The 24,268-nt window shown below is 41.8% G+C and overlaps 1 protein-coding gene across 16 annotated transcripts in view; it reads left to right on the plus strand.

The window, feature by feature from the left end:
* Positions 1–23,788, plus strand: part of LOC134480330 (uncharacterized) — a 36,892-nt gene extending 13,104 nt beyond the window's left edge. For 2 of the 16 annotated variants that reach the window (XM_087564548.1, XM_087564545.1), the window contains exons 2-8: positions 2,888–3,158; positions 4,546–4,680; positions 6,387–6,518; positions 7,242–7,401; positions 18,114–18,245; positions 18,915–19,098; positions 23,001–23,788. In XM_087564548.1, coding sequence (XP_087420674.1) covers positions 6,389–6,518; positions 7,242–7,401; positions 18,114–18,245; positions 18,915–19,098; positions 23,001–23,006 — 612 coding nt within the window. In that variant the 5' untranslated portion in view covers positions 2,888–3,158; positions 4,546–4,680; positions 6,387–6,388 and the 3' untranslated portion in view covers positions 23,007–23,788. 16 annotated transcript variants of the gene reach the window in all.
* Positions 23,789–24,268: the final 480 nt, after the last annotated feature.

Below are 24,268 nucleotides of genomic sequence, written 5' to 3' on the forward strand. Positions count from 1 at the left end.
AAGCTTTTTATTAAGTTTTTTATTCACCATTACACCCTTACATACACAGTGCTAGGATCGTAGTAGGTGCTCAATAAATCACTGACCATTGGGGAGGAGGAATGATAAGAAAGTATGTATTTTCTGTAAGTTCTGTTACTTTCAGGAACAGGGGGTTTTAGGCTTACCAGTTATAGAAACAGAGAGAGCACTACCAAATTCCTTCTCTGAAGGCACAATTACTCTTATACCTAAACCACACAAAGATAGAGTAATTCAGACCTATTTGATTTATGAATATTGATGCAAAAATGCTCAATAAAATTCTTGCAAACTGAATCCAAGAACACATCCAAACAATCATCCATCATGATCAAGTAGGATTCATGAAAGGATGCATGGATGGTTCAATATACAGAAATCCATCAACGAAATTCACCATATAAACAAACTCAAAGGAAAGAAAACACATGATCACTTCATTAGATGCTGAGAAATCATTTGACAAAATTCAATACCCTTTCATTTATAAAGTCCTGGAAATATCAGGAATTCAAGGCCCATATCTAAATATAGGAAAATGCAAAATACATCAAACCAGTAGGTAACATCAAACTAAACTGAGAAAATTGAAGGAATCCCACTAAAATCAGGGACTAGACAAGGCTGCCCACTCTTTCCCTACTTTTTCAATATGGTACTTAAGGTCCTAGCCATAGCAATCAAACAATGAAAGTAGGTCAAGGGATAAAAATTAGAAGGGATGAAGTCAAAATAGTAAAATTTGAAGATGATATGATAGTCTACTTAAGCAACACCAAAATTCCACCAGAGAACTACTTAACCTGATCAACAACTTCAGCAAACTGGCCGAGTATAAAATTAACTCAAACAATTCAGTAGTCTTCCTCTACTCAAAGGGTAAACAGGCTGAGAAAGAAATTAAGGAAATGACACCCTTCACAACAGTCCCAAATAATATAAAATAACTTGCTGTTACTTGAACCAAGCAAGTAAAACCTGTATGACAAGAACTTCAAATCTCTGAAGAAATTGAAGAAGGTCTCAGAAGATGGAAAGATCTCTCATGCTCATAGATTGGCAGGATGAATATGGTAAAAAATGGCCATTTTGCAAAAAGCAATCTACACATTCAATGCCATCACCAACAATATTCCTACTCAATTCTTTATAAAGGTAGAAAGTGCAATTTGCCGTCATTTGGTATAACATAAAACCCAGGATAGCAAAACTATACTCAACAATAAAAGACCTTCTGGGGGAATCACCATCTCTGACCTCAAGCAGTATTACAGAGCAATAGTCTGTATGGTATTGGCATACAGACAGGCAGATCAGTGGAACATAATTGAAGACACAGAAAAGAACCCACACACCTATGGTCATTTGATCTTTGACAAAGGAGTTAAAACATCCAATGGAAGAAAGATAGTATTTTTAACAAATGGTGCTGATTCAACTGGAGGTCAACATGTAGAAGAATGCAAGTTGACCCATTCTTATTGCCCTGTACAAAGCTTAAGTCCAAGTGGATCAAGGGCCTCCACATCAAACCAGATACACTAAAAGTAATGGATAAAAAAGTAGGGAAGAGTCTCGAAGACAAGAGCACTAAGGAAAATTTCCTGAACAAAATACCAATGGCTTATGCTTTAAGATCAAGAATTGACAAATGGGACCTCATAAAACTGAAAAGCTTCTGTAAGGCAAAGGACAGTGTTATTAGGACAAAAAGGCAACCCACAGATTGGGAAAAAATCTTTACCAATCCTGCATCTGATGGAGGTCTTATATCCAAAGTATACACAAAACAGAAGAAGTTAGAGTACAGAGAGCCAAACACCCCTGTTAATAAATGGGGTTCACAGCTAAAGAAAACATTCTCAGCTGAGGAATATAGAATAGCTAAAAAGCACCTAAAGAAATGCTCAATATCCTTAGTCATCAGGGAAATGCAAATCAAAACAACCCTAAGAATCCACCTCACACCAGTCAGGATGTCTAAGATCAAAAACTCAGGTGACAACAGATGCTGGCGAGGATGTGGAGAAAGAGGAACACTCGTCCATTGTTGCTGGGATGGCAAACTGGTACAAGAACTCTGGAAATCAGTCTGAACATTCCTGTAAAATTGGAAATTGCACTACCTGAGCACACAGCTATACCTGTCCTGGGCATATACCCAAAAGATACTCCCTCATACAACAACACATATAATCCACGATGTTCATAGCAGCCTTATTCATAATAGCCAGAAGCTGGAATGAACCCAGATGCCCTTCAACAGAGGAATTTATTCGAAAAATGTGGTATATATACACAATGGAGTACCACTCAGCTATCAAAAACAATGACAACGTTCAATTCATAGGCAAATGGAAAGAACTAGAAAATATCATCCACATTGAGGTAATCCTATCACAGAAAAACACACTTGGTATGCTGTTGGGAGCGATGGCCTTGAAGCCCTCCATTATTGATGTTATTATTATGGTGAGCATTAAGTATGACTGGGTTCATGGAAAATCCCCAGCCAGCTGCAGAAGACTAATACAAAAGTGGTGGTAAAATGAATAATCATATGATAACGTGTGACGTTAAGATACCCAATGTCATGACCTGTAACCTTTCTGATAAACCAACATCCTGCTGACTAATAGATATGACAAACCCGTGACCTTTCTGACAACCTGTCAACACCAGCCAATTCTCTAACCACAGGAATATTGTGTCCTTAGCGTGGGTAAATGTTTCTTACTTCCCCCCCTCTCTCTGTTACCCTTTTTATGGTACAAAATCAGCCTTGGGGAAAAATAAAAGTGTCGCCTTGATTAGACTCTTGTCTTGGAGTTCTTCGTCACATCTCTTGTCCCCCATTCTCTTCCAGGTACTCAGCACCCCTCATTGACAGTATGCACTCATTGATAAGTGGATATTGACCAAAACCTCGAATTACCCAAGATGCAATCTACAGATCTCAGGAAACTCAAGAAGAAGGATGACCAAAGTGCAGATGCTCCCACTCCTTCTTAAAATGGGGAACAAAAATATCCATAGGAGGGGATATGGAGGCCAAATCTAAAGCAGAGACTGAAGGAACAGCCATTCAGAGTCTGCCCCACATGTGGCCCATATATATATACAGCCACCAAAACTAGGTAAGATTGATAAAGCTAAAAAGTGCTGACTGAAAGGGACAGAATATGCATCTCCCCTGAGAGACACATCCAGAGCATGTCAAATAAAGAGGTCAGTGCTAGCAGTAAACTACTGAACTGATAACAAGACGCCCTTTATGGGAATTAGAAGAAGGATTCAAAGAGCTGAAGGGCTTGCAACCCCATAAGAACAGCAATGCCAACCAAATAAACCACTAGCAAAAGACTATACATGGACTGACCCAGGGGTCCAACTGCATATGTAGGAGAGAATATCCTCGTTGGGGCACCTGTGGAAGGGGAAGCCCTTGTTCTTAACAAGGTTGGACCCTGAGTGCAGGGAAATGTCCAGGAAGGGGTTTCTAAGTGGCATGGATTTGGGGACCATACATATGGGAGAGGTCACGGCAGGGGGGCTTATGGACCAAAAGCTGGGAAAGGGAATAACGTTTTATTAAAACATATATATCTAGTAAAAAAACTGAAATTTAAAAAATGATACTGATACCAAAAAATAATCAAAAAATGTGAATAAGAAAGAAATTTTAGGTTTTGGAAAAAGATGAATGCCAAATATTTAAAAAACTGTATGACCATGGTAAACACTTTAATATACTTGAGAAATTTTTTACATGTTAATGAACTGCATCTTTTTTTTAAATAGCGAATGGAAATCCAGTCCCTTCCTGGCTGTGAGGCTAGGTATCCAGGTGTAGTGGAATTCATTATTTGTTGAGTCCTGAACCTTTTAGTCTGCTTCTAAGTCAGCTTATGCCAAGGAAACTAGGCCAGGGTGATATCTAAGCCATTGACCAAACTATCTGGACTAACAATTACATGTGAAATTCCACCTTGTTTAAATGGGAAGAGAGGAATAAAAGATACCTTTAAGGATTTAAAAAAGATGAAATGTACCCAAAAAAATCCAATAAAAAAGTTTAAAATAAAAATAACTTAGGAAATACAAAATACTGGGGTGCCATTCCACAATCATGATGTGTTTCTTCTGTGATAGCTTATAGGTTAATTTACTTCTCTATAACTGTTTTCTTATTTCAAAGTAAGTTATGGCATCATCTGTGGAGTGGATGGTGAGAACAAACGCTTTGCCTAACTTGAATAATCGATCCCTCCTGAGCATGTGCTTAACATTCTAAGCACAGGGAAATTTCCTGAGGGGATTAAAGAACAAAATCCAAACATAAAACAGGAACAACAACGATTTGAAAACATTCTGCACGCTGGGTATGAAGGCATGTTACAACTTTAATCAGCTTTGTAGGTATTTCTAATAAACACACAAGAAACAAAAATCCTATCACAGTCCTAGCAGTTGCATCCAACAAAGAGAGAGCTGTGAGGTAGTGCCTGCTACTTCTTTCCCCAGATATTCCTGAGCCTCAGGCCTGAACCCAGTGAGTTGGACCAAGAGCAGCCAGGTTGAAATTCCTGCTGCCATGGCAGGATTCTGCAGGAACATTTCCCTTTGACAACAAGGAACCTGTGTGGAGGAGACCTCTTGGTGAGTCCTCAAGGACTCTACATGTCCTGTTCTACAGGGAGAAGCCCTGCCAGGTCTTTGGCAAGGCCAGCCATTTGTATGGGGAAGTCTCTAGTCCTGTGGCAGAGAACGAGGAATGGCAGAAAGAATGGCAGCTCCACTGAGATCAAAGGATAACCCTTCTAGGCCTATGACCTCCTAATTAATTTATCTTTCACCCGATGCCCTATTCACATTTTCTTAATCTCATACAACTGTGATCTTGATGAGCAGCTGGGCTCTTGTTTTCTTAATCAGTTCTTTGTTGTAACAGACCTTTTTAGCTTACTCCAGCCCCTGAGACTTATTCATACCTTCTGTATGCAGTAGGACCCTTGGTGGGACTGTCATCTCGAAAATAGAAGGTTCGGTAATCCAAAAGATTGGACTCCAGTTTACCTCAGGCCAGGAAAGAAGTCAGCCACCATTAGTAAAAGAGCAAGGGAAAAATTACATAGGAAAAAGAAGTGGCTTAATCCTCAACTTCTAAGGCCAGCACATCTGCACCCCTCTCTTCTGAGCTTTGTATAGTGATGTTGTATAACTCCAGATGGTAGTAAAAGGCAGAGTTCTTCCCAGCAAGGTCAGACATGATTTTCACTCTTACATCTCTGAGGTGGGCTGGCATTATAGCACACATTCATGTTGAATTATTATAACACCTATGATAAGAAGACAGAATCCATATATCACAATGCCAAATAGACTCCCTCCTGAACGTATGGACCCATTAAAATTGAGGTTCAACCTGAACTCAGACCATTCCACTCCCTTCTCGTCCTCCGGATTCTTATGTTTGCTACAAGTAAAAGATCATGTTGTAGTCCCCAATATTCTCGTGCCTAGACTTGTCTATTCACGGAGAAGGATATTGGAGAAGTGATGGTTATGTAGTTACAATGTAGTAACACAAGGTCCAGGTTGACATTTGCTCACTGATGTCCAATTTAATTGTCTTGTTATATTTGAGAAAGGGAGGATGTCCTACATAATATATAAAACAGACAGAAATTTATTCTTTTATATATGCCCTGTAGTTGATCCCTATGTTCCCAAGGAAAAGGAGTTTTTATTGCAAAAAAATAGGATTATAGACCATTGATTTTGTGAAATACATGGATATGTAAATGGAAACAATATCGGCTTTCAAGGACTGCACAGTAAGCAAATATTTCCAGGTTTTATACACTCAGAGGTATAGAAGAAATATATTGGCCTCCAGAAAAAGGGAAAAGCTTAGAAATCGAAATACATGTCACATGCATTGTCTCGAGTAGTAGATTTACTTTTAAGAAAAATCTCCCTCCTCCTTGGTCCCTAGAGATTTGGGTGCTAAGAAAAATCTGTTCTCCAATTCAGGGTTGTAAGAAACCCTCTGCAGCAAAAGCAATGTTGACTTGTAATGAAGCAGAGAGACATATGTAGCTTTGAAATAGAGGTTGCCAAATGGTATTCCCAGTGACACATGGGAGACTGGAGGAAAGGGTCCCCACAGAAATTCATCAGTGTGGGGAGAGCTGGTTAGTAGGTAGGCCATAGAATTTTCCAGTGACATCACCAGTAAGCCGTTCACTGGACACTCTATTGTATCTAAGAGATCCCTAGAATCTTCTGTGATGTCACCAGTGTTGTGGTGACACCAACTGCCTTTGGGATATTACTTCAGTTCCCTTTGGGTTCACAAGCAGGCATGTTTCGCCAGCTGCTCAGGCTATTTCGGAAGGAAAGTGTTGATCAAGGAGAGACCGCACCAGGTCAGAGAGAAGCTGACCCCCTCTCTAGTGAAACAGGAAGGAGGAAATCATTCTGGAGAAGGCTTGGTGAGTCGTGGGCAGAGTTGGGGAACATCCTCAAGGAGGTAGGTTTGAGATGTGCCTTCTAAGACTAGGCCTTACAAGCAGGAGCCTTGGGATTTTTCAAAGGCAAACCAAGAGTCAGGAGTTCCTGATCTTTAATTTGAGAGAAAGCCATAAAGTTGTAAGACTTCAGTGTCTTTTCTTGAAGCTTTTTAACTGTGAGTGTCAATGATTGGCAGGAGGAGGCACTGTGAGATTAACAATGTGACCATCCATGTTTGGGAGTTGAAGCACTTCATCCTCTAGATTACTGTAGGTTACATAAGTCTCTGATGGCGAGAACAAGGAAGGATGCACCCGTAGTCATGAATTGAGTTCTCAGACACTTTGGGCTGGACCACACTTGGTTAGAGCTTGATGGTGCTAAACATTATGAAGTCATTATGAACTCCAGGATTATCTGCACCACATCTGATATAACAATGTCACAGATGTTTATGTCTCAGTCATATTATAACTTTCAGTGCCGCGGGTTGTTTAATAGTGAGTGTGGCACGTGTATGGCTTTAGAGGTTGGGAACAGGGACATAGCTTAAGAATCAACCTTTAAGAAAGCTTTTCTGCTCTTTCACGGATTCACCCAGTCTCTACCATTTCCCCTTCCTCAACCTCCTTTTCGGATTCAGAATGATCTATTCTGCCCATTGGTTCAAATATGCAAATTCACTTGGGTTTATCTGTGTACAGGTTTTGGTAGGAAGGCATCATCCCAAAATGTCATCACTAAGGAAGAGGAGTGTCTAAAGGAACTGGAGGAACTCAAATTTGAAATCCAGAAGTGTCAATGCGAGAGGGATGAACTTTATCAAATCCTGGATCTTTATATCTATGATGAGTGGGACCACAGGTAGTCATTATGCCCAGTAACCTGTTCACTGTCTTGCGCTCTCTCTCTTCTACCTCAAGATTTACTCATAGCACGAGAAAGTTTCAACTCTCATCCTGGATTTTAAGGAGATTTGGCAGGCATTTGCTTGTGAGATGAGCTAGGTGCTGTGTGTTTAGGGTCAACCTCTTTTGTACTTGACCCTGAGCCTCTTGGATTAGCATTGGTTCTGTCAACAGCTAGAATGACCTTGTCACACTTGCTGCAACTGTGTGTGTGAATGAAATGCCTGCACGTCATCATTCTTTCCTCTGAATTTGTCCATTATACACTGATTCTATGGCACCTCCATGCATGTAGTTGGCATTCTAAATGTGTTTGGATATGGGTTGGTGTGTATATATGTGGCAGTATTTTTTTTTCTTTGTTGTTTTTTTTTTATTAACTTGAGTATTTCTTATGTACATTTCAAGTGTTATTCCCTTTCCCGGTTTCCGGGCAAACATCCCCCTCCCCCCTCCCCTTCCTTATGGGTGTTCCCCTCCCAACCCTCCCCCCATTGCCGCCCTCCCCCCATAGTCTAGTTCACTGGGGGTTCAGTCTTAGCAGGACCCAGGGCTTCCCCTTCCACTGGTGCTCTTACTAGGATATTCATTGCTACATATGGGGTCAGAGTCCAGGGTCAGTCCATGTATAGTCTTTAGGTAGTGGCTTAGTCCCTGGAAGCTCTGGTTGCTTGGCATTGTTGTACATATGGGGACTCGAGCCCCTTCAAGCTCTTCCAGTTCTTTCTCTGATTCCTTCAACGGGGGTCCTATTCTCAGTTCAGTGGTTTGCTGCTGGCATTCGCCTCTGTATTTGCTGTATTCTGGCTGTGTCTCTCAGGAGCAATCTACATCCGGCTCCTGTCGGTCTGCACTTCTTTGCTTCATCCATCTTGTCTAATTGGGTGGCTCTATATGTATGGGCCTCATGTGGGGCAGGCTCTGAATGGGTGTTCCTTCAGTCTCTGTTTTAATCTTTGCCTCTCCCTTCCCTGCCAAGGGTATTCTTTTTCCTCATTTAAAGAAGGAGTGAAGCATTCACATTTTGATCATCCGTCTTGAGTTTCCTTTGTTCTAGGGATCTAGGGTAATTCAAGCATTTGGGCTAATAGCCACTTATCAATGAGTGCATACCATGTATGTCTTTCTGTGATTGGGTTAGCTCACTCAGGATGATATTTTCCAGTTCCAACCATTTGCCTACGAATTTCATAAACTCGTTGTTTTTGATAGCTGAGTAATATTCCATTGTGTAGATGTACCACATTTTCTGTATCCATTCCTCTGTTGAAGGGCATCTGGGTTCTTTCCAGTTTCTGGCTATTATAAATAAGGCTGCGATGAACATAGTGGAGCACGTGTCTCTTTTATATGTTGAGGCATCTTTTGGGTATATGCCCAAGAGAGGTATAGCTGGATCCTCAGGCAGTTCAATGTCCAATTTTCGGAGGAACCTCCAGACTGATTTCCAGAATGGTTTTACCAGTCTGCAATCCCACCAACAATGGAGGAGTGTTCCTCTTTCTCCACATCCTCGCCAGCATCTGCTGTCACCTGAGTTTTTGATCTTAGCCATTCTCACTGGTGTGAGGTGAAATCTCAGGGTTGTTTTGATTTGCATTTCCCTGATGACTAAAGATGTTGAACATTTCTTTAGGTGTTTCTCAGCCATTCGGCATTCCTCAGCTGTGAATTCTTTGTTTAGCTCTGAACCCCATTTTTTAATAGGGTTATTTGTTTCCCTGCGGTCTAACTTCTTGAGTTCTTTGTATATTTTGGATATAAGGCCTCTATCTGTTGTAGGATTGGTAAAGATCTTTTCCCAATCTGTTGGTTGCCGTTTTGTCCTAACCACAGTGTCCTTTGCCTTACAGAAGCTTTGCAGTTTTATGAGATCCCATTTGTCTATTCTTGATCTTAGAGCATAAGCCATTGGTGTTTTGTGCAGGAAAATTTTTCCAGTGCCCGTGTGTTCCAGATGCTTCCCTAGTTTTTCTTCTATTAGTTTGAGTGTGTCTGGTTTGATGTGGAGGTCCTTGATCCACTTGGACTTAAGCTTTGTACAGGGTGATAAGCATGGATCGATCTGCATTCTTCTACATGTTGCCCTCCAGTTGAACCAGCACCATTTGCTGAAAATGCTATCTTTTTTCCATTGGATGGTTTTGGCTCCTTTGTCAAAAATCAAGTGACCATAGGTGTGTGGGTTCATTTCTGGGTCTTCAATTCTATTCCATTGGTCTATCTGTCTGTCTCTGTACCAATACCATGCAGTTTTTATCACTATTGCTCTGTAATACTGCTTGAGTTCAGGAATAGTGATTCCCCCTGAAGTCCTTTTATTGTTGAGGATAGCTTAAGCTATCCTGGGTTTTTTGTTATTCCAGATGAATTTGCAAATTGTTCTGTCTAACTCTTTGAAGAATTGGATTGGTATTTTGATGGGGATTGCATTGAATCTGTAGATTGCTTTTGGTAAAATGGCCATTTTTACTATATTAATCCTGCCAATCCATGAGCATGGGAGATCTTTCCATCTTCTGAGGTCTTCTTCAATTTCTTTCCTCAGTGTCTTGAAGTTCTTATTGTACAGATCTTTTACTTGCTTGGTTAAAGTCACACCGAGGTACTTTATATTATTTGGGTCTATTATGAAGGGTGTCGTTTCCCTAATTTCTTTCTCGGCTTGTTTCTCTTTTGTATAGAGGAAGGCAACTGATTTATTTGAGTTAATTTTTTTTTTATTAACTTGAGTATTTCTTATATACATTTCAAGTGTTATTCCCTTTCCCGGTTTCCGGACAAACATCACCCTCCCCCCTCCCCTTCCTTATGGGTGTTCCCCTCCCAAACCTCCCCCCATTGCCGCCCTCCCCGCATAGTCTAGTTCACTGGGGGTTCAGTCTTAGTAGGACCCAGGGCTTCCCCTTCCACTGGTGCTCTTACTAGGATATTCATTGCTACCTATGGGGACAGAGTCCAGGGTCAGTCCATGTATAGTCTTTAGGTAGTGGCTTAGTCCCTGGAAGCTCTGGTTGCTTGACATTGTTGTACTTTTGGGGTCTCGAGCACCTTCAAGCTCTTCCAGTTCCTTCTCTGATTCCTTCAACGGGGGACCTATTCTCAGTTCAGTGGTTTGCTGCTGGCATTCGCCTCTGTATTTGCTGTATTCTGGCTGTGTCTCTCAGGAGCAATCTACATCCGGCTCCTGTCGGTCTGCACTTCTTTGCTTCATCCATCTTGTCTAATTGGGTGGCTCTATATGTATGGGCCACCTGTGGGGCAGGCTCTGAATGGGTGTTCCTTCAGTCTCTGTTTTAATCTTTGCCTCTCCCTTCCCTGCCAAGGGTATTCTTTTTCCTCATTTAAAGAAGGAGTGAAGCATTCACATTTTGATCATCCGTCTTGAGTTTCCTTTGTTCTAGGGATCTAGGGTAATTCAAGCATTTGGGCTAATAGCCACTTATCAATGAGTGCATACCATGTATGTCTTTCTGTGAGTGGGTTAGCTCACTCAGGATGACATTTTCCAGTTCCAACCATTTGCCTACGAATTTCATAAACTCGTTGTTTTTGATAGCTGAGTAATATTCCATTGTGTAGATGTACCACATTTTCTGTATCCATTCCTCTGTTGAAGGGCATCTGGGTTCTTTCCAGTTTCTGGCTATTATAAATAAGGCTGCGATGAACATAGTGGAGCACGTGTCTCTTTTATATGTTGAGGCATCTTTTGGGTATATGCCCAAGAGAGGTATGGCTGGATCCTCAGGCAGTTCAATGTCCAATTTTCTGAGGAACCTCCAGACTGATTTCCAGAATGGTTTTACCAGTCTGAAATCCCACCAACAATGGAGGAGTGTTCCTCTTTCTCCACATCCTCGCCAGCATCTGCTGTCACCTGAGTTTTTGATCTTAGCCATTCTCACTGGTGTGAGGTGAAATCTCAGGGTTGTTTTGATTTGCATTTCCCTGATGACTAAAGATGTTGAACATTTCTTTAGGTGTTTCTCAGCCATTCGGCATTCCTCAGCTGTGAGTTCTTTGTTTAGCTCTGAACCCCATTTTTTAATAGGGTTATTTGTTTCCCTGCGGTCTAACTTCTTGAGTTCTTTGTATATTTTGGATATAAGGCCTCTATCTGTTATAGGATTGGTAAAGATCTTTTCCCAATCTGTTGGTTGCCGTTTTGTCCTAACCACAGTGTCCTTTGCCTTACAGAAGCTTTGCAGTTTTATGAGATCCCATTTGTCGATTCTTGATCTTAGAGCATAAGCCATTGGTGTTTTGTTCAGGAAATTTTTTCCAGTGCCCATGTGTTCCAGATGCTTCCCTAGTTTTTCTTCTATTAGTTTGAGTGTGTCTGGTTTGATGTGGAGGTCCTTGATCCACTTGGACTTAAGCTTTGTACAGGGTGATAAGCATGGATCGATCTGCATTCTTCTACATGTTGCCCTCCAGTTGAACCAGCACCATTTGCTGAAAATGCTATCTTTTTTCCATTGGATGGTTTTGGCTCCTTTGTCAAAAATCAAGTGACCATAGGTGTGTGGGTTCATTTCTGGGTCTTCAATTCTATTCCATTGGTCTATCTGTCTGTCTCTGTACCAATACCATGCAGTTTTTATCACTATTGCTCTGTAATACTGCCTGAGTTCCGGGATAGTGATTCCCCCTGAAGACCTCTTATTGTTGAGGATAGCTTTAGCTATCCTGGGTTTTTTGTTATTCCAGATGAATTTGCAAATTGTTCTGTCTAACTCTTTGAAGAATTGGATTGGTATTTTGATGGGGATTGCATTGAATCTGTAGATTGCTTTTGGTAAAATGGCCATTTTTACTATATTAATCCTGCCAATCCATGAGCATGGGAGATCTTTCCATCTTCTGAGGTCTTCTTCAATTTCTTTCCTCAGTGTCTTGAAGTTCTTATTGTACAGATCTTTTACTTGCTTGGTTAAAGTCACACCGAGGTACTTTATATTATTTGGGTCTATTATGAAGGGTGTCGTTTCCCTAATTTCTTTCTCGGCTTGTTTCTCTTTTGTATAGAGGAAGGCAACTGATTTATTTGAGTTAATTTTATACCCAGCCACTTTGCTGAAGTTGTTTATCAGCTTTAGTAGTTCTCTGGTGGAACTTTTGGGATCACTTAAATATACTATCATGTCGTCTGCAAATAGTGATATTTTGACCTCTTCTTTTCCGATCTGTATCCCCTTGATCTCCTTTTGTTGTCTGATTGCTCTGGCTAGAACTTCAAGAACTATATTGAATAAGTAGGGAGAGAGTGGGCAGCCTTGTCTAGTCCCTGATTTTAGTGGGATTGCTTCAAGTTTCTCTCCATTTAGTTTAATGTTAGCAACTGGTTTGCTGTATATGGCTTTTACTATGTTTAGGTATGGGCCTTGAATACCTATTCTTTCCAGGACTTTTATCATGAAGGGGTGTTGAATTTTGTCAAATGCTTTCTCAGCATCTAATGAAATGATCATGTGGTTCTGTTCTTTCAGTTTGTTTATATGATGGATCACGTTGATGGTTTTCCTTATATTAAACCATCCCTGCATGCCTGGGATGAAGCCTACTTGATCATGGTGGATGATTGTTTTGATGTGCTCTTGAATTCGGTTTGCCAGAATTTTATTGAGTATTTTTGCGTCGATATTCATAAGGGAAATTGGTCTGAAGTTCTCTTTCTTTGTTGGGTCTTTGTGTGGTTTAGGTATAAGAGTAATTGTGGCTTCATAGAAGGAATTCGGTAGGGCTCCATCTGTTTCAATTTTGTGGAATAGTTTGGGTAATATTGGTATAAGGTCTTCTATGAAGGTTTGATAGAATTCTGCACTAAACCCGTCTGGACCTGGGCTCTTTTTGGTTGGGAGACCTTTAATGACTGCTTCTATTTCCTTAGGAGTTATGGGGTTGTTTAACTGGTTTATCTGTTCCTGATTTAACTTCGATACCTGGTATCTGTCTAGGAAATTGTCCATTTCCTGAAGATTTTCAAGTTTTGTTGAATATAGGTTTTTATAGTAAGATCTGATGATTTTTTGAATTTCCTCTGAATCTGTAGTTATGTCTCCCTTTTCATTTCTGATTTTGTTAATTTGGACGCACTCTCTGTGTCCTCTCGTTAGTCTGGCTAAGGGTTTATCTATCTTGTTGATTTTCTCAAAGAACCAACTTTTGGTTCTGTTGATTCTTTCTATGGTCCTTTTTGTTTCTACTTGGTTGATTTCAGCTCTGAGTTTGATTATTTCCTGCCTTCTACTCCTCCTGGGTGTATTTGCTTCTTTTTGTTCTAGAGCTTTTAGGTGTGCTGTCAAGCTGCTGACATATGCTCTTTCCTGTTTCTTTCTGCAGGCACTCAGCGCTATGAGTTTTCCTCTTAGCACAGCTTTCATTGTGTCCCATAAGTTTGGGTATGTTGTACCTTCATTTTCATTAAATTCTAAAAAGTTTTTAATTTCTTTCTTTATTTCTTCCTTGACCAGGTTATCATTGAGTAGAGCATTGTTCAATTTCCACGTATATGTGGGCATTCTTCCCTTACTGTTATTGAAGACCAGTTTTAGGCCGTGGTGGTCCGATAGCACGCATGGGATTATTTCTATCTTTCTGTACCTGTTGAGGCCCGTTTTTTGACCAATTATATGGTCAATTTTGGAGAAAGTACCATGAGGAGCTGAGAAGAAGGTATATCCTTTTGCTTTAGGATAGAATGTTCTATAAATATCCGTTAAGTCCATTTGGCTCATGACTTCTCTTAGTCTGTCTACATCTCTGTTTAATTTCTGTTTCCATGATCTGTCCATTGATGAGAGTGGGGTGTTGAAATCTCCCACTATTATTGTGTGAGGTGCAATGTGTGTTTTGAGCTTTAGTAAGGTTTCTTTTACATATGTAGGTGCCCTTGTATTTGGGGCATAGATATTTAGGATTGAGACTTCATCTTGGTGGATTTTTCCTTTGATGAATATGAAGTGTCCTTCCTTATCTTTTTTGATGACTTTTAGTTGAAAATTGATTTTATTTGATATTAGAATGGCTACTCCAGCTTTCTTCTTCTGACCATTTGCTTGGAAAATTGTTTTCCAGCCTTTCACTCTGAGGTAATGTCTGTCTTTGTCTCTGAGGTGTGTTTCCTGTAGGCAGCAGAATGCAGGGTCCTCGTTGCGTATCCAGTTTGTTAATCTCTGTCTTTTTATTGGGGAGTTGAGGCCATTGATATTGAGAGAGATTAAGGAATAGTGATTATTGCTTCCCGTTATATTCATATTTGGAAGTGAGGTTATGATTGTGTGCTTTCATTCTCTTTGTTTTGTTGCCAAGATGATTAGTTTCTTGCTTCTAGGGTATAGCTTGCCTCCTTATGTTGGGCTTTACCCTTTATTATCCTTTGTAGTGCTGGATTTGTAGAAAGATATTGTGTAAATTTGGTTTTGTCATGGAATATCTTGGTTTCTCCATCTATGTTAATTGAGAGTTTTGCAGGATACAGTAACCTGGGCTGGCATTTGTGTTCTCTTAGGGTCTGTATGACATCTGTCCAGGATCTTCTGGCCTTCATAGTTTCTGGCGAAAAGTCTGGTGTGATTCTGATAGGTCTCCCTTTATATGTTACTTGACCTTTTTCCCTTACTGCTTTTAATATTCTTTCTTTATTTTGTGCGTTTGGTGTTTTGAGAATTATGTGACGGGAGGTGTTTCTTTTCTGGTCCAATCTATTTGGAGTTCTGTAGGCTTCTTGTATGCCTATGGGTATCTCTTTTTTTAGGTTAGGGAAGTTTTCTTCTATGATTTTGTTGAAGATATTTACTGGTCCTTTGAGCTGGGAGTCTTCACTCTCTTCTATACCTATTATCCTTAGGTTTGATCTTCTCATTGAGTCCTGGATTTCCTGTATGTTTTGGACCAGTAGCTTTTTCCGCTTTACATTATCTTTGACAGTTGAGTCAATGATTTCTATGGAATCTTCTGCTCCCGAGATTCTCTCTTCCATCTCTTGAATTCTGTTGGTGAAGCTTGTATCTACAGCTCCTTGTCTTTTCTTTTGATTTTCTATGTCCAGGGTTGTTTCCATGTGTTCTTTCTTGATTGCTTCTATTTCCATTTTTAATTCCTTCAACTGTTTGATTGTGTTTTCCTGGAATTCTTTCAGGGATTTTTGCGATTCCTCTCTGTAGGCTTCTACTTGTTCTCTAAGGGAGTTCTTTATGTCTTTCTTGAAGTCCTCCAGCATCATGATCAAATATGATTTTGAAACTAGGTCTTGCTTTTCTGGTGTGTTTGGAAATTCCGTGTTTGCTTTGGTGGGAGAATTGGGCTCCGATGATGCCATGTAGTCTTGGTTTCTGTTGCTTGGGTTCCTGTGCTTGCCTCTCGCCATCAGATTATCTCTAGTGTTACTTTGTTCTGCTATTTCTGACTGTGGCTAGACTGTCCTATAACCTGTGTGTCAGGAGTGCTGTAGACCTGTTTTCCTGTTTTCTTTCAGCCAGTTATGGGGACAGAGTGTTCTGCTTTCGGGCGTGTAGTTTTTCCTCTCTACAGGTCTTCAGCTGTTCCTGTGGGCCTGTGTCTTGAGTTCACCAGGCAGGTTTCTTGCAGGGGAAAAATTGGTCCTACCTGTGGTTCCAAGGCTCAAGTTTGCTCGTGGGGTACTGCCTAAGTCCTCTCTGCTGTGGCAGCAACCGGGAAAATCTGTGCCGCTCCTTCCGGGAGCCTCCGTGCACCAGGGTTTCAGATGACGTTTGGTGTTTTCCTCTGGCGCCTGGATGTGCACAGAGTGCAGTCTCTTCTGGTTTCCCAGGCGTGTCCGCCTCTCTGAAGGTTCAGCTCTCCCTCCCACGGGATTTGGGTGCAGAGAACTGTTTATCTGGTCTGTTTCCTTCAGGTTCCGGCAGTGTCTCAGGCGCAGGGGTCCTGCCGCTCCCGGGCCCTCCCCTACGGGAACCCAGAGGCCTTATACAGTTGCCTCTTGGGCCAGGGATGTGGGCAGGGGTGGGCAGTGTTGGTGGTCTCCTCCGCTCTGCAGCCTCAGGAGTGCCCACCTGATCAGGCGGTGGGGTCTCTCTCCCACGGGGTTTGGGAGCAGAGAGCTGCTGCGGTCCGGGATCCGCTGGTGTGGGACTTCCGATAAACACAGGAAGTGCCCGGCCTTAGAGGAATTTTGCCTCTGTGTGTCCTGAGTTCACCAGGCAGGTTTCTTGCAAGGGAAAAGTTGGTCCTACCTGCAGTTCCAAGGCTCAAGTTTGCTCGTGGGGTACTGCCTAAGTCCTCTCCGCTGTGGCAGCAACCAGGAAGATCTGCGCCGCTCTTTCCGGGAGCCTCCGTGCACCAGGGTTCCAGATGGCGTTTGGTGTTTTCCTCTGGCGCCTGGATGTGCACAGAGTGCAGTCTCTTCTGGTTTCCCAGGCGTGTCCGCCTCTCTGAAGGTTCAGCTCTCCCTCCCTCGGGATTTGGGTGCAGAGAACTGTTTATCCGGTCTGTTTCCTTCAGGTTCCGGCAGTGTCTCAGGCACAGGGGTCCTGCCGCTCCCGGGCCCTCCCCTACGGAAACCCAGAGGCCTTATACAGTTGCCTCTTGGGCCAGGGATGTGGGCAGGGGTGGGCAGTGTTGGTGGTCTCCTCCGCTCTGCAGCCTCAGGAGTGCCCACCTGATCAGGCGGTGAGGTCTCTCTCCCACGGGGTTTGGGAGCAGAGAGCTGCTGCGGTCCGGGATCCGCCGGTGTGGCTGTGGCAGTATTTGTTGGTGGTTTACTCTGGATCAGGACGTCTGGGACCTTTGATTGGGTCTGAGGATTTGTTTGATCAACAGTTTGCAGGTCATGATAGTGATGAGTACATGGAGGCCCACACTGATCAACACAGCACTTTGCTCCTTCTGTATACCTTGGTGGCACACAGGACTCTCCTGAGGGGAGGAGGTGCTATAAATCCTCTTCCCTGTCAAACATAGTTATGCCCTCTGGGAATTCATGTAACGATAGAAACCAAGGATTGAGTATACCTGCTTTCAAAACAAGAGAAATGTCATCACAGCTTTCTCTTGGGCCCAAAGCTGTGGCACAGACTGGAGGAATCTTCTTCCTGAACTAGTCAATTCCATCATGCTCACCTGGCCAGCTCTTGAAGGTCAGGTCCCTCCAACTGGTACCGTGACACTGTTTTCCTGTGCCCAGGATAATAAACTTAACCAGTACAAATACTTTGAAGGAGCAAGTATGTGGAACATACTGAGTTTAAGTAATAGAGAGAACAGTCTGATTTTACCTAATTTGTTTCACCTGCTTTGATCTTTAGTTTTTTTATTTTTTTAACTATCCAGGGATTGTTTATTGTGACCTAGAAATGGTCACTGTGGTCTTGACAGTTGTTATTCCCAAACAGGCAGCTCTCAGGCTCTGCCCCCTCCTATATAGTGAGTCTTTGCAGAACCATATCTCTCAGGATTCCAAGGAGTCCTTATTTCAAAACAAATGTTTGCTTATTTACATAGAAATATTTTCTGTGGATTGAGTCTCACTGTTGGGTTTTGGTCTGGTTTTTGAGTTTGCCATTTTATTCCCTTCCACCATTCCTTGAATTTGAAATTTTTTATTATATATTTTTATTTACATTTCACCTAATTCTGAAATCGTGAGTTCAAAACATTATTTGTTCCTTTGGCCATGACCTAACCCAGGCTGCATGTCGAATTGCCAGTCCTTCAATCTGAACATGAGATGAGAATGATGGCTATGCAAATGATGACCAACTCAATAAGTGATGCCATGGACAGGTACAAGGAACTCATACAAGTGAACAGTTCCTACCGGTGAGTCGCTGACAGAGATGAGAACCCAGCACTAGGCAGGGAATGCTTCTGTCCTGTATGACTTTGAACAAAAGTCAGGGCTCTGGTTCTGTAGTGTCTGACTCTTAACAAGAAGGCTGCCTCCTGGCAAGGGTCTTAGATTTGTAGCTCTTGGACTCAGTTGTCGTACATGTGAGGGGTGTAGAAGACCCTCCAATTGTTATTTTCCCAGTTAAAGTTCCTCTAGATAGAAAAGGTTTGCACCATGATGGGAGTATCAATCAACTCTGAATCTCTAGGACTCTGACAGGAGATTTAAAGATCTGTGATCCATGAGAAACACATGGAAAGAGTCTATAGCTATTTGGTCTTCAACTACCCCTCAGAGGGGCTTTCCCCACAACGTGAAGATGGTTTCACCATACCATGGACATACGAGCTCCCTTATGGACCATCTCTTCTTCCTTGATTTATATAAACCGTCTTAGTGTCAGGATTTTCAGAAGTACTTTGATTCATGTGGAATGTGGGTTCTGGATTTGACCTCCTCTAATTGGTGCTAACCTGCATAGTGTGGCTCTATTCTGGGGATTTCTGAGGATGAGGACCCTTGAAGGGATGATTGTACTTGCAGGAGTGACAGGCAAATAGAAGCTGGCTGGGTTTTACCATTTTTTGTTTGTGGTTCAGCATCAGGCACTCCCAGCTCCTGCGTGAACAAGCTCAATTGAAGAACAATATACAGATTTTGCTGAATGAGAAGAGAGAACTGCTGGTGGAGCAGACTGAACTGCCAGCATCCTCTGTGGAGACAAAGAGGCTCTGTGAAGAGGCCGGAATGAACATCTGTGCCCCCAGTGCCACGCAACAGCAGGTAGGGTTAGGCCTCAGGGTCAGGTTGTCCTCAGGTCTTACCATAAACATAGACAAACCAATGTAACTGTCTATTGACTGATCCATGTCCTGACCTAGGTCTCATCCAAGTGTACATTCATGTGATTGTTTACAAGGCTTTCTGTGGAGATAGCCCCTTTTCAAGAAACTGCATGTTTCGAAAGCAAATGCTCCTGCTCTTCGAGAATCTGCACTTCATTAAGGGAGATAGGTTGATCACACAGCAGAGCACTACATGCCATTATGTATAGAGGGTGCTATGTGGGAGCCCCTCTTTAGACTAGAGCAGGGCTTTGAGGGATGAAGCAAAAGCCCAGAGCCCATTTTCTTTACAGGGATGGTGTGAGACTCAGGAAGTAAGTAGTTTTCAAGGAGGAGAGCCTGGTGGAAATGCCAAAGAAATGGTTCTCATTGTCATTTGTGGTGGCTTTTGTTCTTCCTCCCCTCATGTCCCTGTATATGAAGATGGTGACTTCATGCTTCATAGATCTTGGGTAACTACAGAGCCTGTGTTTCAGCATGTCAGTCCTGTCTTATTTGAGTGCTCCTGGAGACTTAGTCCTTTAAGCCTAGGTCTCTCAACAAACATGAAGCTTCCTGTTTTGTGCTGACCAGCAGTCTTTGCATCATTCGTCCAGTTCCAAGATGAGCCCCCTCTCTTATTTGTCTCAACACATACTTAAACCATTCAGCTATTTTAAAAATAAGGATTAGATTTCTTCACTTTACCTGAACAGAGTTATCCCCCGGGAAGATTCTGGATTGTCTTATTGGCTTCACCATGATATTGCATGGAATCCTAGAGTACAACCCTCTGCTGACATTGCTTTGCTGACTATATCATGGGCACTGCATTCTTTCGGGATAGATACCCTCTCAATATTGTACACAGTGCTGCATTTCAGAAAATTCACTGTATGTTATTTATTTAGCCTTTTTCTGACTGACATTGAGGTTGTTTTAATATCACAGGAACTCTAATGTGATGAAATGTTCCTGGGAACTGACCATGAATCACTGTCTTCTCTGATGCTTCCAAAGTCTTCTATGAAGGAAACAGGGTAGTTTTAGTGAGGGGCCTATGATGAGTCAGCATAGAGCTTGATGGAGTCTTTTCCTAGAAATCTCTCTTGGGGATTTGATGATGTGTTGTTTAGGCTATCTGTTCAGAACATGTAACTTACTTGTCGGACCAGCAAGTATCTGCATAGAAAGGTTTCCTGAAGTGGAAATGAGTACAGGCCAGGGCAGCACATCTTGCTTGTGTCTAAGAGACTTGTACACAGCATTGTTCCCACTAATTCCTCACTCAACAGGAAATGTGCTGCATAAGAGCAAAGTTTTCATTTGTGCATGCAAGTGTGTATCTGTGTGTCTGTGTTTGTGTGTGTGTTTGTGTGTGTGTGTGTGTGTGGTGTGTGTGGGTATATGTGTGTGTGTGTTTTTGCAGTAGTGAACGCATGTTTCCCTCTATTTCCAAGTTTCATGAGAAAAGTACTCTAAGCATACACTTTACATCCATGAAACATGAAATAGAGCTGCCCAGTCATTTGGCATCTCCATTTAGCTCTGTACAGCAAAAGGACACTTAAATTACTAATTTATTCTTTCCAAAAATTTCAGAATGAATTATCTTGTGAAGTCTGGGGGAGGAGTGGAAATATGTTCAAGTGAGTCATGTTTCACAGGGGTAACAATTGATACAGGCCTAGAGCTTGCAGGTCCCTTTTTGTTATGGTGTAGAAGCAGGACAATAAAATCCTTTAGAAATGCAACCCCCAAAAAGAGGACAGAAAAACACCTGTAAAGTTAGATTTTCAAGTGATTAGGGGCAAAACTACTGATCTGCATTGAAATCCTTTGGAGCACATCAAAGGAATGGAGTACTGGGAGGTAAGGGCAAGGCTTCTCTAGAAAAATTCATGAGTTTATTCTGCTTCTCTGTTCTTTGTGAATTGTGAAAGCCCACTGGAAGGTTATGTCACTCACTGTGTCTTCTCCAAGGTTGCTTTCCACATTGCCTGCTACCATTTCTTTCGAGCTACCTTGGCACACTACAACTTCCCCATGGAGTTTGGCTTGGATTTTATTCATTGAGAATTTGAGTTGCTTGGAATTGTATCGTCATCCAGAAAAAGTCCCATAGCTATGCTGTGGTGCAAGAACAGGGCAGTTTCAGGAACCCCTTTAGGTGCACAGATAATCCAAAGCGCTCCTCTATGTTATCTGTGTAGCATTCTGCAAGTGCTGTCGATCAACATCATTTTCTCTCAGTTAATTTCAGCCTCAATGGGTTAGGAGAAATGATGAGCTTCAAATGGGTCTGACAGTGTAAGAACAGGTAGCCCTATGAGAAGCCATGTTCAGAAAGTGGAACAGAAGTTTTAGTTAACCCAGTGATTCCACAACAAGGAGTAGGTATTGCCATTGCAACTAGGGAGCATCAATGTTGTAGTGGTCCCAGAGTAACCTTGAAGGAGAATCTATCCAGATGTCCATCAGCCAAGGAGTAAAAGTGTACCATACGATGGAGCCCTTCCATAGATTCTGATTCAGTGTGAGATAATCCATGCAAGCTTTTACTTACTTATTCAAATTATCTGTGGAACAATCACATTAGGGGAGAAAATTTGTTGATTTGGATCCTGGTTATGGAGATTTCCTATGATTCTAGCTTTGGGCATGAAGTCACTCAGGCTATGGTAAAGACAGCTCCGATTAGAAGAAGTTGCACACTTTGGGGAAAGTCTGAAAGAGTGAACAAGAACAAGAGTCTAGTCCACCACCAACATATGATCCTTTGCTGAGCAACAAGACAGCTCTACACAGCCTTTGGGACTTGCTAAGCCAGATTGTTAATGGGGAAAGAACCCTGAGTCTATGACGGTTTATGGGAGGACAGCACATCACTGACTGAGCTGTCTATAGGCTCTGGCCACTATGTACATATCCCACTCAACATTTGTTTTTATGCCTCCAGCAAATCCTGGGGAATCTTTACATTAAGCATTAATGTTCAGGTAGGAACATAGGCTGGAAGAGGCCATTTGAATATCCTTCCCTATATAAATATCCTTTTTGGGTGGATGACCACCCCACCTGGATTTCAGACTCAGGCATTTAAAGAGCTACTCAGAGTATTGTTCTGGTACAGTTCATGTGAATTTTGCCCATGAAACAATATATATATGATCCTCTGGATTTCTTGCTATGTTCTACTCCTTTCTTCCTGTGATCTCTCCGGAAAGATCTGAGGACATTTTCTCTTCTGTCCTCTCACAATCTGCCTTGCACTAGCCATAGACTTACAGGGGTGCTGTTCTGTTTCTACATCACAATCACCTTTAATGTCCATGTGTACGCTGGGAAGATTTGCATGGAGCACATTCTCAGTGATTACAAGATCTGTGCGGTGAGCATGAATTTGAAGTGAGATGGCTTCTCTGTGTATTTGCAGATACAGTGGTTACAAATGGAAACTAGACGGGTTCCTTCAGTGCTGACATAATCAGAAATTTCACCTCAATTCTGGGCATGTTCTCCAGAAGGAATCCACATGGTATTCTATGTTGCTCATACCTCTCTTGAACTCAGATTCAGACATAGCTACAATGTTATTATTCAATGTCATATACCTGGACCAGTGGGAAAAATGCTCATTTTTCTCTTAATCCCAGTACAGTGCATAGTCCACAGTTCAAATTCTAGCAGTTTGAAAGGTGAGATATAAATCCAAGCGCAGGTACTCTACTACACTTGGGGATGCAGGGACTGACCTCAGCTGACAGGTCATGCTGGATTATCCAACTGAATAGAGCTGATGTAAGAGGGAGAGCTGAATTGACAACCACTCACTAAATCTTTATTCCCTTGCTCTGCTAGGTCTGAAATTCTCCAGCAGAAACTCGAACATGACACAGTCCAGGACAAGATCTCCCTTGGAGAGAAGAACTACAGGAGGAGAACTAAGTGTGCAGAGCAAATACACCACTATAACATCTCATCTGTAATGTCCATAGCAATTGTGGACTGCATTTTCCTCCTTTAGTTTGATTTCTTTGGATTGAATACACTGTATTTTCACCTTGCCTCTCTCCAGCAAGTGTGCACTTTCTGAGGGACTCAGAGAAGTGCTGATGCACATCAATCAAGAGCTGCTATTCATCCAGAAAGACCGTGCACGTGTAAATTTGTACTTGTCCTGATGGGTCACCCAGAAGAGTTTCATGGAGATTAGTTCACAATATTGGAAAGACTTTGTGACAAAGTCTGTAATATCATTTATACTCAGTGTTGGATGGCTTTTTCCTTAATACCCCCACTCCAACAAAACAGACCTACTTCCACTCCTCTTGAAAAGATTATTACCATCACTAACTGCTTGTCTACTATGTCTCCAAGGCAAGCCACAGGCTATAAGTCTATTCTGCAAAAGGAGCAGCAAAAAATGCTTAGTGCAATTCCTCTATTTAAAGTTTGGTTAATTTTTAATTGTTTTGGTTATTTGGTTTTCCTTCTATTCATTTGAAGATTTGTTATTTATCTGTTGTTGTTTTGTTCATTTGCTTTTCTATTTTGATAAGGATATAGACTGTATATATTGACTACCTGCATCTGGTTACTATCCAGTAAATTGGATGTATTCTGGTGAATAAAGGGGTAATCTCAAACTCTTCACTCTTAAGAACCTTCTTTATTGATCATTAGTGTCAACATCTGAAGTCCCACAGCTATCAGGGAGGGATGGATCTCTGAATTCTCATGGGGACTGGGCATCAAATCACTTCCCAGTCAGACTGAGATTCACAGGCATTTATACAGTCACTGTGCACTGTGTTTCCAACTCTGAATTTCAACTTCATCATGCATACATTACCCACTGTGTATGCTTGCTGTCAAATATATAGTTACCTGTAAATTATACTCTGTCGATGAGAGTTTTGACCAAATTAATAGGATAAACATTAATTTTTCTGTAATACCTCCCAGGACATATAAACATGGTATAAGGGAGTTTAAAGCCATCGGGAATCCTGCACCCAAATCCCGGGGCAGAAAATGCTGAACACCCAGGAATGCAGATAATCCTGAGACCACAGGAGAGAAAGCCACTTCTCACCAGCTCTGCCCACATCTCTGGCCCAATATTA

This window comes from Rattus norvegicus, chromosome 9, assembly GCF_021556685.1.
Source record: "Rattus norvegicus strain SHRSP/BbbUtx chromosome 9, alternate assembly SHRSP_T2T, whole genome shotgun sequence".
Lineage (NCBI taxonomy): Eukaryota > Metazoa > Chordata > Mammalia > Rodentia > Muridae > Rattus > Rattus norvegicus.